The following is a 12,500-nucleotide window of genomic DNA, read 5'->3' as shown; positions in this document are numbered from 1 at the left end:
CCGCACTTACTGGAGTATTACTTTCTCCTCTGAAAAACATGGTTTTGAACCCGCATGCCTTAAACATCTAAGCATAAGACGTATAATTAATTGTAGAGCTTTGCATCATGTAGACCTTCAATACTGATTCTTCACCAGCCCCTATTCCCTTCTAATGGCTACCTCCTTTCCCTCAATTGGCCGACTCCAATTGACTACACAGACTTGAGAGTAAAAGTGAGGAGTGGGCGTATCCACGTGCTTAATTGGAAAATAGGGATTCCTATCTCGTCACATGATATTGTGGGAGCAAAGCATAGGTCTTCACAAGACCAATTTTGCAGACTAGGTCGAGAAGCAGCTCTTCGATATTGCCACTTTGAAGTCTCTTTGTGGAATTCTCCCCTGACTATCACAATATTTAGAGTACTTAGCATGAATTTGTAATAATACCGTACATGAAATGTAAAATTCGACAGATACACTAACGTAAATGCAGCATTGTGGTGTAGTATAACTCAGGGATAGACCAATGTATGCGTCACTTGAGTGTACATGAAATCGTTTCAGATTTGGACAATTTTGCCATTAGATGAAAAGATACTAATTATCGTTCATGAATATTATTGTTGATGACCATGATCATGTCGTGTCACTTACAATGGATTACAATGGTGGAGCATGCTGACAGGAGACCTATTGGTCCATAAATAGGTCAGGTGCCAAAAAAATATATGATGATAAAAAAATAATAATAATAACTATAATACATACATATACATACCAAGGCCGCCCCCCCCCACTAGGGAGGCAGCCAAAAAGGACAAGGCACAAAAACACTCCCACCCATTCCATCCCCGAAAACACCCCACACCCCACCACCCTCCCTCCCATCCAAACCAATTGGAATCCGGACGCCTGGGAGACTACAATGACGTGAAGACCGTGCTTTGGCTCATCTGGGCATAAAGTCCATCCGGGTCGGTCCATATGCTGCAGACGGGAAGTTGCACAGAGGGAGCGGCGCGTGATTGGACTTTATTCCCCGATGAGCGATGGACACGGAGGTTCCAATCACCGCTGCTCTAATCTGTGTGATTTCTCTTTTGCAGAATGGTGCGCGCTGCCTCGTTGGTTCTCCTGTTCCTACCGGCCCTCGTTCTGGGAGAGGGAGATGCCCAGAACTATAATTACGCGCCCCCTGTCCAGAACGGCTACCTTCCTCCCGTCAATGAGCCACCTTGCCCCCCGGTCACCTCACAAGTGTACACAACCGTTTACCAGAACGTGCCAAGCACGTACGTTGTCCACAATGTTAACACCAAATATGTGACAACCACGCACATCAGGACACAGGTTGTACCCACCACGGTCTACTCGACCCGTATCCACACCCAGGTCAACTACCAAACCAGCGTCGTTCAGGTCACCAACACCAAGTACGCTGAACATGTCGTTACCAACAACGTTCCCAGTCCACCCGTTTACAAGACAACCTACGTCACCACCACACGCGTCGTTCCTCAAGTTCAATACGTCACGAGGACCAACGTTCAGACACAGGTGGTGCCCGTCGAGGTTACAAACACCCAATACAAGACCGAGTACAGCCCTGTGGTCAAGTACCAAACAAAGTACGTGCAGCAGACACAGGTCATCACTCTGCCCGCCCAGACAGTCCGTCAGACCCAAGTCCAGACAGTTGTCCAAACATCCATCCAGAGGCAGCCGTCTCCTCCCCAGACTCGTGTTCAATACACCACTGTGTATAAACAGTCAGTGCAAACTCAGAGGGTCCCGTCTCCCCCAGTCTATTCCACCAAGGTCGAACAGAGCCAGCAGGTCATACCCACCGTCGTCGTCAACACCCGATACCAGAACAGCTACGTCACGAAACAGAATGTCGTCACCCGGACGAACCATGTCACCCAGACCCGTTACACTACCCAATACGTTCCCCAGGAGGTTGTCACCACTCAATACACCACCAATGTTGCTTACACTACCCATTACACGACTCGTCTTCAGCCCTACACCCAGATCCAAACCGTTTTGCAGACCAACTACAACACCCCACCTCCGGTTTACAGTACACATCAAGCTTACTACACCTCTGTTGTTCAGGTACCAGGTCCCAACCGAGTTGTGACAAAGTATGTCGACCAGACACAGCAGAGGCAGAAGGTGGTCTACCAGACAAAGGATCAATACGTACCGGTCACACGTACCAAGACAGTGACAGAGCCTTGCTCAAAGTCTGGATATAACTACAATGCACCTTCCACTCCTTTCCATTTCTAAATATTATTACCAATGTATGTGTCGTTTTCTCCAACAGGATGAAGACTTCCTTCTTTCATATCTATATTCGATACGTTCATCTGAGTATTGATGATCTGATATCAAAGCAAAGCAAATTAAAATCTCTAGGGTGATCGAATAACTTTAATATTATATCATAATTTAATGTGTTTAATAAACACAAATTTATTAGTGCAAACTATTGATTAACCTTAAAGCTCTGTTTGTCCAACTTGACATCGTAGTTGAGGTAAGGGTACTTTTCTCACTACACGTGGCAAATAGAATATATGTATATATTCTTTTTATCGTAGTTACATTACAACTATGTTTCATTTACATTATTTGCCCAAATATTTGCAGATGAGGTGTCTTCTGCTGCTTGGATTCCTGTTGGGATCGGCTCTCGGTGGAAACGTCAAAAGGCCGATTCGTGACTCACCTTTTGGGCTTGTACAATCTTCCCTGGACTCCTACCTGCCTCCTTCGAACGAACCCTGCTACCCTTCTGTCGTGTATCACACCAGAACCGCTTATAGTCAGGTAGTCGTACCTACCACTGTCTACAATAACCAGGTGCAGTACGTGACTACGACACAGTACCAGAATCAAGTCTACCCCTCGACATACTACTCCCAGTTAGTAAGCACCCAGTACGTACCTAAGGTACAGTACGTCAGCCAGACTCAGTACATAACTCGCTACAACACCAGAACTCAGTACGTCACACTCCCGCCTGCAGTTAATTACGTCACTGTGACCAAAACCCAGGATCAAGTTCAGGTTCAGTACAAGACACAATACACAACTCAATACCAGAAGGTCCCAACAACAATCTACAGGAATGTCGTTAGTACTAAAGTGGTTCCCCAACAAGTAGTAAGCACCGTCTACAAGACCAATGTCGTCACCAGCACCGTTCAGCTTCGTCCCATCACCCAGGTGGTCACCAGCAAGGCATACTCCACCTACTACAGCACCCAGGTCATCCCGCCTCAAACCGTCTATGTTACTCAGACTGCCTACAAGACCAACTACGTTACCACTACTGTAAACCTACCTCCAGTCGTCCAGTACGTCACATCCACAGTGGTCCAGAGGGTGTACTCAACGGTCTACTCGGAGGTTGTGAAAACCAACGTCCAGACACAATATGTCACTCGCACCAAGGACCAGCAAGTGGTGTCCACCTATTACCACACCCAGCGCGTGCCTCAGTACGTCACACGGACGCAAGTGATCCCCCAGCAGGTGGTGCGTACCCAGTACAAAACCAACGTCGTTCCCACCACCATATACAGGGAACAGGTAGTCCCCACCTACGTCAATCTCCCGCCCCAGATCCAGCATGTTACGACAACCAGAACAGCCTACCAGACACAGACTCTTCCTGGACAAGTCAGTACCAGGTACAGCACCAATGTTGTGTATAATACAAACTACGTCACCTCAACGGTATACAACAAAAGGTACAACACCGTCTATGCAACACAGACTCTCAAAGAAAGTTGCAAGTCCGGCTATAACTACGACGAACCTGCTGTTCCTTTCCCCCTCGGTTAAACAATCCTTATTTAACATGTTAATTTATCCTCTGCATTAGAATGCAGGGAACGGAGTTCGCTGTGGTGTTGATACGATACAGTTTTGCTATGCCTTGTGACATTCACTAGTGTAATAGCAATGGTACCATTGGTGTTCCTTGGAAGCTGCGGAAATCTACAGCACCTCTTTACAAGGATTAATGTCACATTATATTGTAACCTTCAGAAGAGACCTTATGTTAAGTAATAAAATTATTTACTACAAAAGAAATGTTATTGTTTTTTCACTTATTACCTTGCCGTAGATTAAGGGTAAATTCCATAGAAGTAGAAGCATCAGAGTACTTTTATCTTTCATAAAACTCATCGAACAACAGTCTTGTAGAGCAACCAATACAAAATCCTTCTTAAGCAACTAAGATATAAACGATGAAATTCATTGTTGCATTAATACAGATAAGTAAATACTTATTACGCATATATATGCATACCTAAAACATGTATGCATATGTACTTATATGTGGTGGGGGAAAGAATACCGCCACCAAGTCTTCCCCACTTGAATCGTAAGAGGCGACAAAAACTGGACGGGGTTTAGGACTAGGCATCCTTGTCCCTATAGCCCCACAGGGTACATTCCTAAAATAAGTAAAGGCATAAGAGTGTCTAGGAGTTTTCCAACCAGTACCCTAAGGTTTGGGTCTTTTAATGTGCGTGGATGTGGTACAGATGAGAGTAAAAGGGAAGAGATAGGCAGCAAGTTTGTGAGAAGAAAGATGGATGTGTTGGCTTTGAGTGAAACTAACTTGAGAGGTAGGGGTGAGTGTGAGTCTGGGAGTGTAATTGGGAGGTTCTCAGGAGTGAAGAGAGGACGAGGGAGAGAAGGGGTGGCTATACTGATAAGTGAAGAGAGGACGAGGGAGAGAAGGGGTGGCTATACTGATAAGTGAAGAGATAGGTAAACGTGTAGTGGAGTGGAAGGAGATTTCTTCATGGTTAATGTGGATGAAGGTGAAACTGAGAAAGGAGATGTGGGTTTTTGTAAGTCCATATGGGCCTGGTAGTGAGAAGAGTGTAGAAGAAAGGGAGACTTTTTGGATAGATTTAAATGAGTGCATAGATGGATTAGGGAGAAACGTCAATGTACTGGTATTGGGAGACCTCAATGCTGGGATAGGAAATGAACCAGTAGACGGAGTGGTTGGGAAGTGTGGAATTCCAGGTAAAAATCGTACTGGAAAGTTGATGGTGGAGATGTGTCTCGAGAGTTGATGATAGCAAATACAGTGTTTAGGAAGAAAGTGAAGCATAAGTACACATGGGAGAGGGTGGTAGATGAAAGGGTGGTAGATAGAGCGTTAATGGACTATGTAGTGGTAAATAGGAGTATAGTAGGAAGAGTTAAGGTTGTACATGTTCTAAGAGGAGAGAATGGGGGGATATCAGATAATTTTCTGTTGGAAGGTAAGTTGAGAGTGGAGGATAGATGGAGAAAGAGGAAAAGGACAAAAAGTAGGGAGTTGCTTAGAGTGAACTGCTTAAATGAGAAAAAAAAGAGGAATAAAAAAAGAAGCTGAGAGAGGAGTGGGAGTGAGTAAAGAATAGAGTAGAACTAGGGGTAGAGGAGGAATGGGGATGATTCAAGGAGGGAGTCACAAGGTGTGCAAAGATGGTATGTGAAAGAAGGAGGACGGGAGGAAATAGAAGGAAGGGTAGTGAGTGGTGGGATGAGGAAGCAAAGAAGATTGTAGAAGAGAAGATGTGAGCTTTCACAGATTGGTTACAAAATAGGACGAGAGAATCATATGAAAGGTACAAAGAGAAGAGAAGAGAAGTAAAGCATAAGATAAAGAAAGCAAAGAGGAGAGCAGATTTGAAATGGGTAAGAGTATGATAACAAGAATTGAAAGTAATAAAAAGATACTTTGGAAAAAATAAGAGAGGAAGATGAGGCGAATCAAGTAGAGAAGAAAAGGTAAAAGGTGCAGATGGAGAGATAATAATGGAAGAGAATGCAGTAAGACGAAGATGGGTAGAGTACTTTAGCGAGTTGTTAAATGTGAAGGAGGATAGATTGGGAAAGGTAGTTGCAGTGGGAAATGCTAAGAAAATGACCGTGATGAGTGAGGAAACTGGAGGAGAAATAAGGAAAGATGAAGTGAAGGCAATTGTTAAAATGGTGAGAGCAGGTAAGACACCTGGATTGGATGGATGTCATGCAGAATGTCTGAAAAATGAGGTACAGCGATGGTGGACTGGCTGGTGAGGTTATTTAATTTTTGTTTAAGAGATGGTAGGGTGCCGGAGGACTGGAGGAGTGCCTGTATAGTTCCACTTTACAAGGGAAAAGGGGACAAGTGTGAGTGTAGTAGTTTCAGAGGGATTAGCTTGTCAAGTGTAGTTGGGAAGGCTTATGGGAGGATCTTGATTGAGAGGATTAGGAGAGGAACAGAGGGAGTAATTGGTGAGGAACAGTGTGGGTTTAGGACATATAGGGGTTGTGTAGATAAGATTGTTGTGGTAAGATAGATGTGTGAGAAAGCTATAGGAAAAGGTAAAGATGTTTTTTGGGTTTTTATGGATTTGGAAAAGGCTTATGACAAGGTAGACAGGAAGGCACTGTGGGAGGTATTGCAGATATATGGGATAGGAGGAAAGCTTTTAGGAGCTATCAAGAGTTTTTACGAGAGTGGTAGACCGTGTGTTGGATTAGAAATGGAGAGAGTGAGTGGTTTGAGGTAAAGGTGGGACTTCGTCAGGGATATGTTATGTCACCTTGGCTGTTCAATTTATACATGGATGGGGTGGTGCGAGAGGTAAATGCAAGGGTAGTGGATCAGGGATTGGAGATGGTTAAAGAAAATTGAGAAAAGTGGGAGATAAACCAGCTGTTGTTTACGGATGACACTGCGCTTGTAGCATGATTGAGGAAGTTAGTGACAGAGTTTGGGAAGGTGTGTGAAAGAAGGAAGTTGAAGATAAATGTGGGTGAAAGTAAAGTGATGAGATGTACAAGGGGACAAAGTGGCAGCAGACTGCAAGTGAGTATTATATAGTATCCTTCCCTACAACTTCATATAGTGTAGGTTATTGATTATATTAATTCGTCTCCATAGTTAGTATAATGGAAGGGACCAGAATATTAAGTCTGAAAACCAAAAAACATGTAGGGTCATTATTCACTGGCCATATACATAAGATGTAATGAATGCACCTACACTATATGAAGTTGTAGGGAAGGATACTATATAATAATTTTGTCACCATTTGTAGTGTTAGTTTACTACATAATGGTGAAGGTGCACGTCAAAGAGAGAAAGGAATTATTTAAACTCCGATTCTCTCGGGACTGTTTATTGAAAATATAATGCAAGGTATAGGTGATTAATTTAACTGTCTTGTCGGCGAAACAATAAGAAAGACATATGAAACATTTTATAGCACCACAAATAATTTATTTATAAATTACAATTTAATCTTTACAGAATAATAGTACTAATATTTACAGATATATATGAGAGACGTAACAATATCAATGTTATATTTCCATAATGCAAGTTTTAGCGGGGTGACAATATTAATACAGAAATTGACTTATGGAACGTGAATTCTACAGAAGACGAAGCTTCAAGGCATGACCTTGCTACAACGTATAGGGGACTAAAGAAATGACTTAGGGAACACAAAGCTGACGTTAGGCGTCACCGGTGGTAAACACTCTAATGGGTGTGCATTATTAAGTTTGTCTAAGAGATGTGAGTTATTATGAACATGGGATTTGGAAATAGTGCTGACTAAAGGGTTGAGAATTGTTACAAGCCATTTTAAAAAGTTTGTACGCCGTTGATCCTATTGACGAAATAAACGGTCTAATGGGATTGTTAGGTTTGTGTGTTTTGATTAAACCGTTCATGTATGGTAAAGAAGGGCTTATAGAATTGAATTTCTTGATAAGATCACTGTGGAATGTATGTGCTAGTGTCATTTAGTAAATTTTACATTTTGTCAAAATAATCCTGTTTATTCAAAATAACAATCACCTTTGACTTATCAGATTTAGAGATGTGGAGATCGCTGTCATTTTTCAAGATATTGATGGCCTTTTTCAATCTTTCGGAGCAAGTAGGGGTGATTTGTTGAAACAATGCAGTCTACACTCTTCTCACTACCAGGCCCATATGGACTTACAATAACCCACATCTCCTTTTCCAGTTTCACCTTCATCCACATTAACCATGAAGAAATCTCCTTCCACTCCACTACACGTTTACCTATCTCTTCACTTATCAGTATAGCCACCCCTTCTCTCCCTCGTCCTCTCTTCACTCCTGAGAACCTCCCAATTACACTCCCAGACTCACACTCACCCCTACCTCTCAAGTTAGTTTCACTCAAAGCCAACACATCCATCTTTCTTCTCACAAACTTGCTGCCTATCTCTTCCCTTTTACTCTCATCTGTACCACATCCACGCACATTAAAAGACCCAAACCTTAGGGTACTGGTTAGAAAACTCCTAGACACTCTTATGCCTTTACTTATTTTAGGAATGTACCCTGTGGGGCTATAGGGACAAGGATGCCTAGTTCTAAACCCCGTCTCGTTTTTGTCGCCTCTTACGATTCAAGTGGGGAAGACTTGGTGGCGGTATTCTTTCCCCCACCACATATAAGTACATATGCATATATGTTTTAGGTATGCATATATATGCGTAATAAGTACTTACTTATCTGTATTAATGCCACAATGAATTTCATCGTTTATATCTTAGTTGCTTAAGAAGGATTTTGTATTGGTTGCTCTACAAGACTGTTGTTCGATGAGTTTTATGAAAGATAAAAGTACTCTGATGCTTCTACTTCTATGAAGTTTACCCTTTATCTACTGCAAGGTAATAAATGAAAAAACAATAACATTTCTTTTGTAGTAAATAATTTTATTACTTAACATAAGGTCTCTTCTGAAGGTTACAATATAATGTGACATTTATCCTTGTAATGAGGAGCTGTAGATTTTCGCAGCTGCCAAGGAACACCAATGGTACCATTGCTATTACACTAGTGAATGTCACAAGGCATAGCAAAACTGTATCGTATCAACACCACAGCGAACTCCGTTCCCTGCATTCTATTGTAGAGGATAAATTAACATGTTAAATAAGGATTGTTTAACCGAGGGGGAAAGGAACAGCAGGTTCGTCGTAGTTATAGCCGGTCTTGCAACTTTCTTTGAGAGTCTGTGTTGCATAGACGGTGTTGTACCTTTTGTTGTATACCGTTGATGTAACGTAGTTTGTATTATACACAACATTGGTGCTGTACCTGGTACTGACTTGTCCAGGAAGAGTCTGTGTCTCGTAGGCTGTTCTGGTTGTCGTAACATGCTGGATCTGGGGCGGGAGATTGACGTAGGTGGGGACTACCTGTTCCCTGTATATGGTGGTGGGAACGACGTTGGTTTTGTACTGGGTACGCACCACCTGCTGGGGGATCACTTGCGTCCGTGTGACGTACTGAGGCACGCGCTGGGTGTGGTAATAGGTGGACACCACTTGCTGGTCCTTGGTGCGAGTGACATATTGTGTCTGGACGTTGGTTTTCACAACCTCCGAGTAGACCGTTGAGTACACCCTCTGGACCACTGTGGATGTGACGTACTGGACGACTGGAGGTAGGTTTACGGTAGTGGTAACGTAGTTGGTCTTGTAGGCAGTCTGAGTAACATAGACGGTTTGAGGTGGGATGACCTGGGTGCTGTAGTAGGTGGAGTATGCCTTGCTGGTGACCACCTGGGTGATGGGATGAAGCTGAACGGTGCTGGTGACGACATTGGTCTTGTAGACGGTGCTGACTACTTGTTGGGGAACCACTTTAGTACTAACGACATTCCTGTAGATTGTTGTTGGGACCTTCTGGTATTGAGTTGTGTATTGTGTCTTGTACTGAACCTGAACTTGATCCTGGGTTTTGGTCACAGTGACGTAATTAACTGCAGGCGGGAGTGTGACGTACTGAGTTCTGGTGTTGTAGCGAGTAATGTACTGAGTCTGGCTGACGTACTGTACCTTAGGTACGTACTGGGTGCTTACTATCTGGGAGTAGTATGTCGAGGGGTAGACTTGATTCTGGTACTGTGTCGTAGTCACGTACTGCACCTGGTTACTGTAGACAGTAGTAGGTACGACTACCTGGCTATAAGAGGTTCTGGTGTAGTACACGACAGAAGGGTAGCAGGGTTCGTTCGAAGGAGGCAGGTAGGAGTCCAGGGAAGATTGTACAAGTCCAAAAGGTGAGTCACGAATCGGCCTTTTGACGTTTCCACCGAGAGCCGATCCCAACAGGAATACAAGCAGCAGAAGACACCTCATCTGCAAATATTTGGGCAAATAATGTAAATGAAACATAGTTGCAATGTAACTACGATAAAAAGAATATATACATATATTCTATTTGCCACGTGTAGTGAGAAAAGTACCCTTACCTCAACTAGGATGTAAAGTTGGAAAAACAGAGCTTTAAGGTTAATCAATAGTTTGCACTAATAAATTTGTGTTTATTAAACACATTAAATTATGATATAATATTAAAGTTATTCGATCACCCTAGAGATTTTATTTTGCTTTGCTTTGATATCAGATCATCAATACTCAGATGAACGTATCGAATAAAGATATGAAAGAAGGAAGTCTTCATCCTGTTGGAGAAAACGACACATACATTGGTAATAATATTTAGAAATGGAAAGGAGTGGAAGGTGCATCGTAGTTATATCCAGACTTTGAGCAAGGCTCTGTCACTGTCTTCGTACGTGTGACCGGTACGTATTGATCCTTTGTCTGGTAGACCACCTTCTGCCTCTGCTGTGTCTGGTTGACATACTTTGTCACAACTCGGTTGGGACCTGGGACCTGAACAACAGAGGTGTAGTAAGCTTGATGTGTACTGTAAACAGGAGGTGGGGTGTTGTAGTTGGTCTGCAAAACGGTTTGGATCTGGGTGTAGGGCTGAAGACGAGTCGTGTAATGGGTAGTGTAAGCAACATTGGTGGTGTATTGAGTGGTGACAACCTCCTGGGGAACGTATTGGGTAGTGTAACGGGTCTGGGTGACATGGCTCGTCCGTGTGACGACATTCTGTTTCGTCACGTAGCTGTTCTGGTATCGGGTGTTGACGACGACGGTGGGTATGACCTGTTGGCTCTGTTCGACCTTGGTGGAATAGACTGGGGGAGACGGGACCCTCTGAGTTTGCACTGACTGTTTATACACAGTGGTGTATTGAACACGAGTCTGGGGAGGAGACGGCTGCCTCTGGATGGATGTTTGGACAACTGTCTGGACTTGGGTCTGACGGACTGTCTGGGCGGGCAGAGTGATGACCTGTGTCTGCTGGACGTACTTTGTTTGGTACTTGACCACAGGGCTGTACTCGGTCTTGTATTGGGTGTTTGTAACCTCGACGGGCACCACCTGTGTCTGAACGTTGGTCCTCGTGACGTATTGAACTTGAGGAACGACGCGTGTCGTGGTGACGTAGGTTGTCTTGTAAACGGGTGGACTGGGAACGTTGTTGGTAACGACATGTTCAGCGTACTTGGTGTTGGTGACCTGAACGACGCTGGTTTGGTAGTTGACCTGGGTGTGGATACGGGTCGAGTAGACCGTGGTGGGTACAACCTGTGTCCTGATGTGCGTGGTTGTCACATATTTGGTGTTAACATTGTGGACAACGTATGTGCTTGGCACGTTCTGGTAAACGGTTGTGTACACTTGTGAGGTGACCGGGGGGCAAGGTGGCTCATTGACGGGAGGAAGGTAGCCGTTCTGGACAGGGGGCGCGTAATTATAGTTCTGGGCATCTCCCTCTCCCAGAACGAGGGCCGGTAGGAGCAGGAGAACCAACGAGGCAGCGCGCACCATTCTGCAAAAGAGAAATCACACAGATTAGAGCAGCGGTGATTGGAACCTCCGTGCCCATCGCCCATCGGGGAATAAAGTCCAATCACGCGCCGCTCCCTCTGTGCAACTTCCCGTCTGCAGCATATGGACCGACCCGGATGGACTTTATGCCCAGATGAGCCAAAGCACGGTCTTCACGTCATTGTAGTCTCCCAGGCGTCCGGGTTCCAACTGGTTTCATATGAAGTGACATGACATGATCATGATCATCAACAGTGATATTCATGAACGATAATTAGTATCAATTCATCTAATGGCAAAATTTTCCAAATCTGAAACAATTTCATGTACACTCAAGTTACGCATACGTTGGTCTATCCCTGAGTTATACTACACCACAATGGTACATTTACATTGGTGTATCTGTCGAAGTTTATGTACGGTATTATTACAAAATCATGCTAAGTACTCTAATATTGTGATAGTCAGGGAGAATTCCACAAAGAGACTTCAAAGTGGCAATATCGAAGAGCTGCTTCTCGACCTAGTGTGCAAAATTGGTCTTGTGAAGACCTATGCTTTGCTCTCACGATATCATGTGACGAGATAGGCCTTCCTATTTTCCGATTAAGCACGTGGATTCGCCCACTCCTCACTTCTACTCTCAAGTCTGTGTAGTTAATTGAAGTCGGCCAATTGAGGGAAAGGAGGGAACCGTTAGAAGGGAATAGGGTCTGGTGAAGAATCAGTATTGAAGGTCTACATGATCAAAGCTCTAC

The 12,500-nt window shown here is 43.8% G+C and overlaps 4 protein-coding genes across 4 annotated transcripts in view; 2 read left to right on the top strand and 2 right to left on the bottom strand.

The window, feature by feature from the left end:
- The window catches only part of LOC143026148 (uncharacterized), a 7,714-nt gene extending 3,619 nt beyond the window's left edge, over positions 1-4,095 (top strand). Inside the window, exon 2 of the mRNA XM_076186155.1 lies at positions 2,644-4,095. Coding sequence (XP_076042270.1) covers positions 2,644-3,843 — 1,200 coding nt within the window. The 3' untranslated portion in view covers positions 3,844-4,095. The remainder of the gene's footprint in view (positions 1-2,643) is intronic.
- Positions 995-2,280, top strand: LOC143026147 (uncharacterized). The gene has a single exon (XM_076186154.1). The coding sequence runs from the start codon at positions 1,093-1,095 to the stop codon at positions 2,278-2,280; it is 1,188 nt and encodes a 395-aa protein (XP_076042269.1). The 5' UTR covers positions 995-1,092.
- A 4,734-nt stretch (positions 4,096-8,829) lies between the features above and the next one.
- Positions 8,830-10,191, bottom strand: LOC143025952 (uncharacterized). The gene has a single exon (XM_076185932.1). It carries the CDS (start codon positions 10,189-10,191, stop codon positions 8,992-8,994), a length of 1,200 nt encoding a protein of 399 aa, XP_076042047.1. The 3' UTR covers positions 8,830-8,991.
- A 247-nt stretch (positions 10,192-10,438) lies between these two features.
- On the bottom strand, positions 10,439-11,742 carry LOC143025950 (uncharacterized). The gene has a single exon (XM_076185931.1). It carries the CDS (start codon positions 11,740-11,742, stop codon positions 10,555-10,557), a length of 1,188 nt encoding a protein of 395 aa, XP_076042046.1. The 3' UTR covers positions 10,439-10,554.
- Positions 11,743-12,500: the final 758 nt, after the last annotated feature.

Source organism: Oratosquilla oratoria, chromosome 6, assembly GCF_046742065.1.
Source record: "Oratosquilla oratoria isolate Oo_2021 chromosome 6, ASM4674206v1, whole genome shotgun sequence".
NCBI lineage: Eukaryota > Metazoa > Arthropoda > Malacostraca > Stomatopoda > Squillidae > Oratosquilla > Oratosquilla oratoria.
The sequence above is the reverse complement of the archived record's forward strand: the minus strand, read 5'-3'. Positions and strand labels throughout refer to the sequence as shown.

Bases quoted from the DNA above. Each gene is read 5' to 3' on its own strand.
- LOC143026147 (XM_076186154.1), top strand. From the start codon at position 1,093: ATGGTGCGCGCTGCCTCGTTGGTTCTCCTGTTCCTACCGGCCCTCGTT.
- LOC143025952 (XM_076185932.1), bottom strand. From the start codon at position 10,191: ATGAGGTGTCTTCTGCTGCTTGTATTCCTGTTGGGATCGGCTCTCGGT.
- LOC143025950 (XM_076185931.1), bottom strand. From the start codon at position 11,742: ATGGTGCGCGCTGCCTCGTTGGTTCTCCTGCTCCTACCGGCCCTCGTT.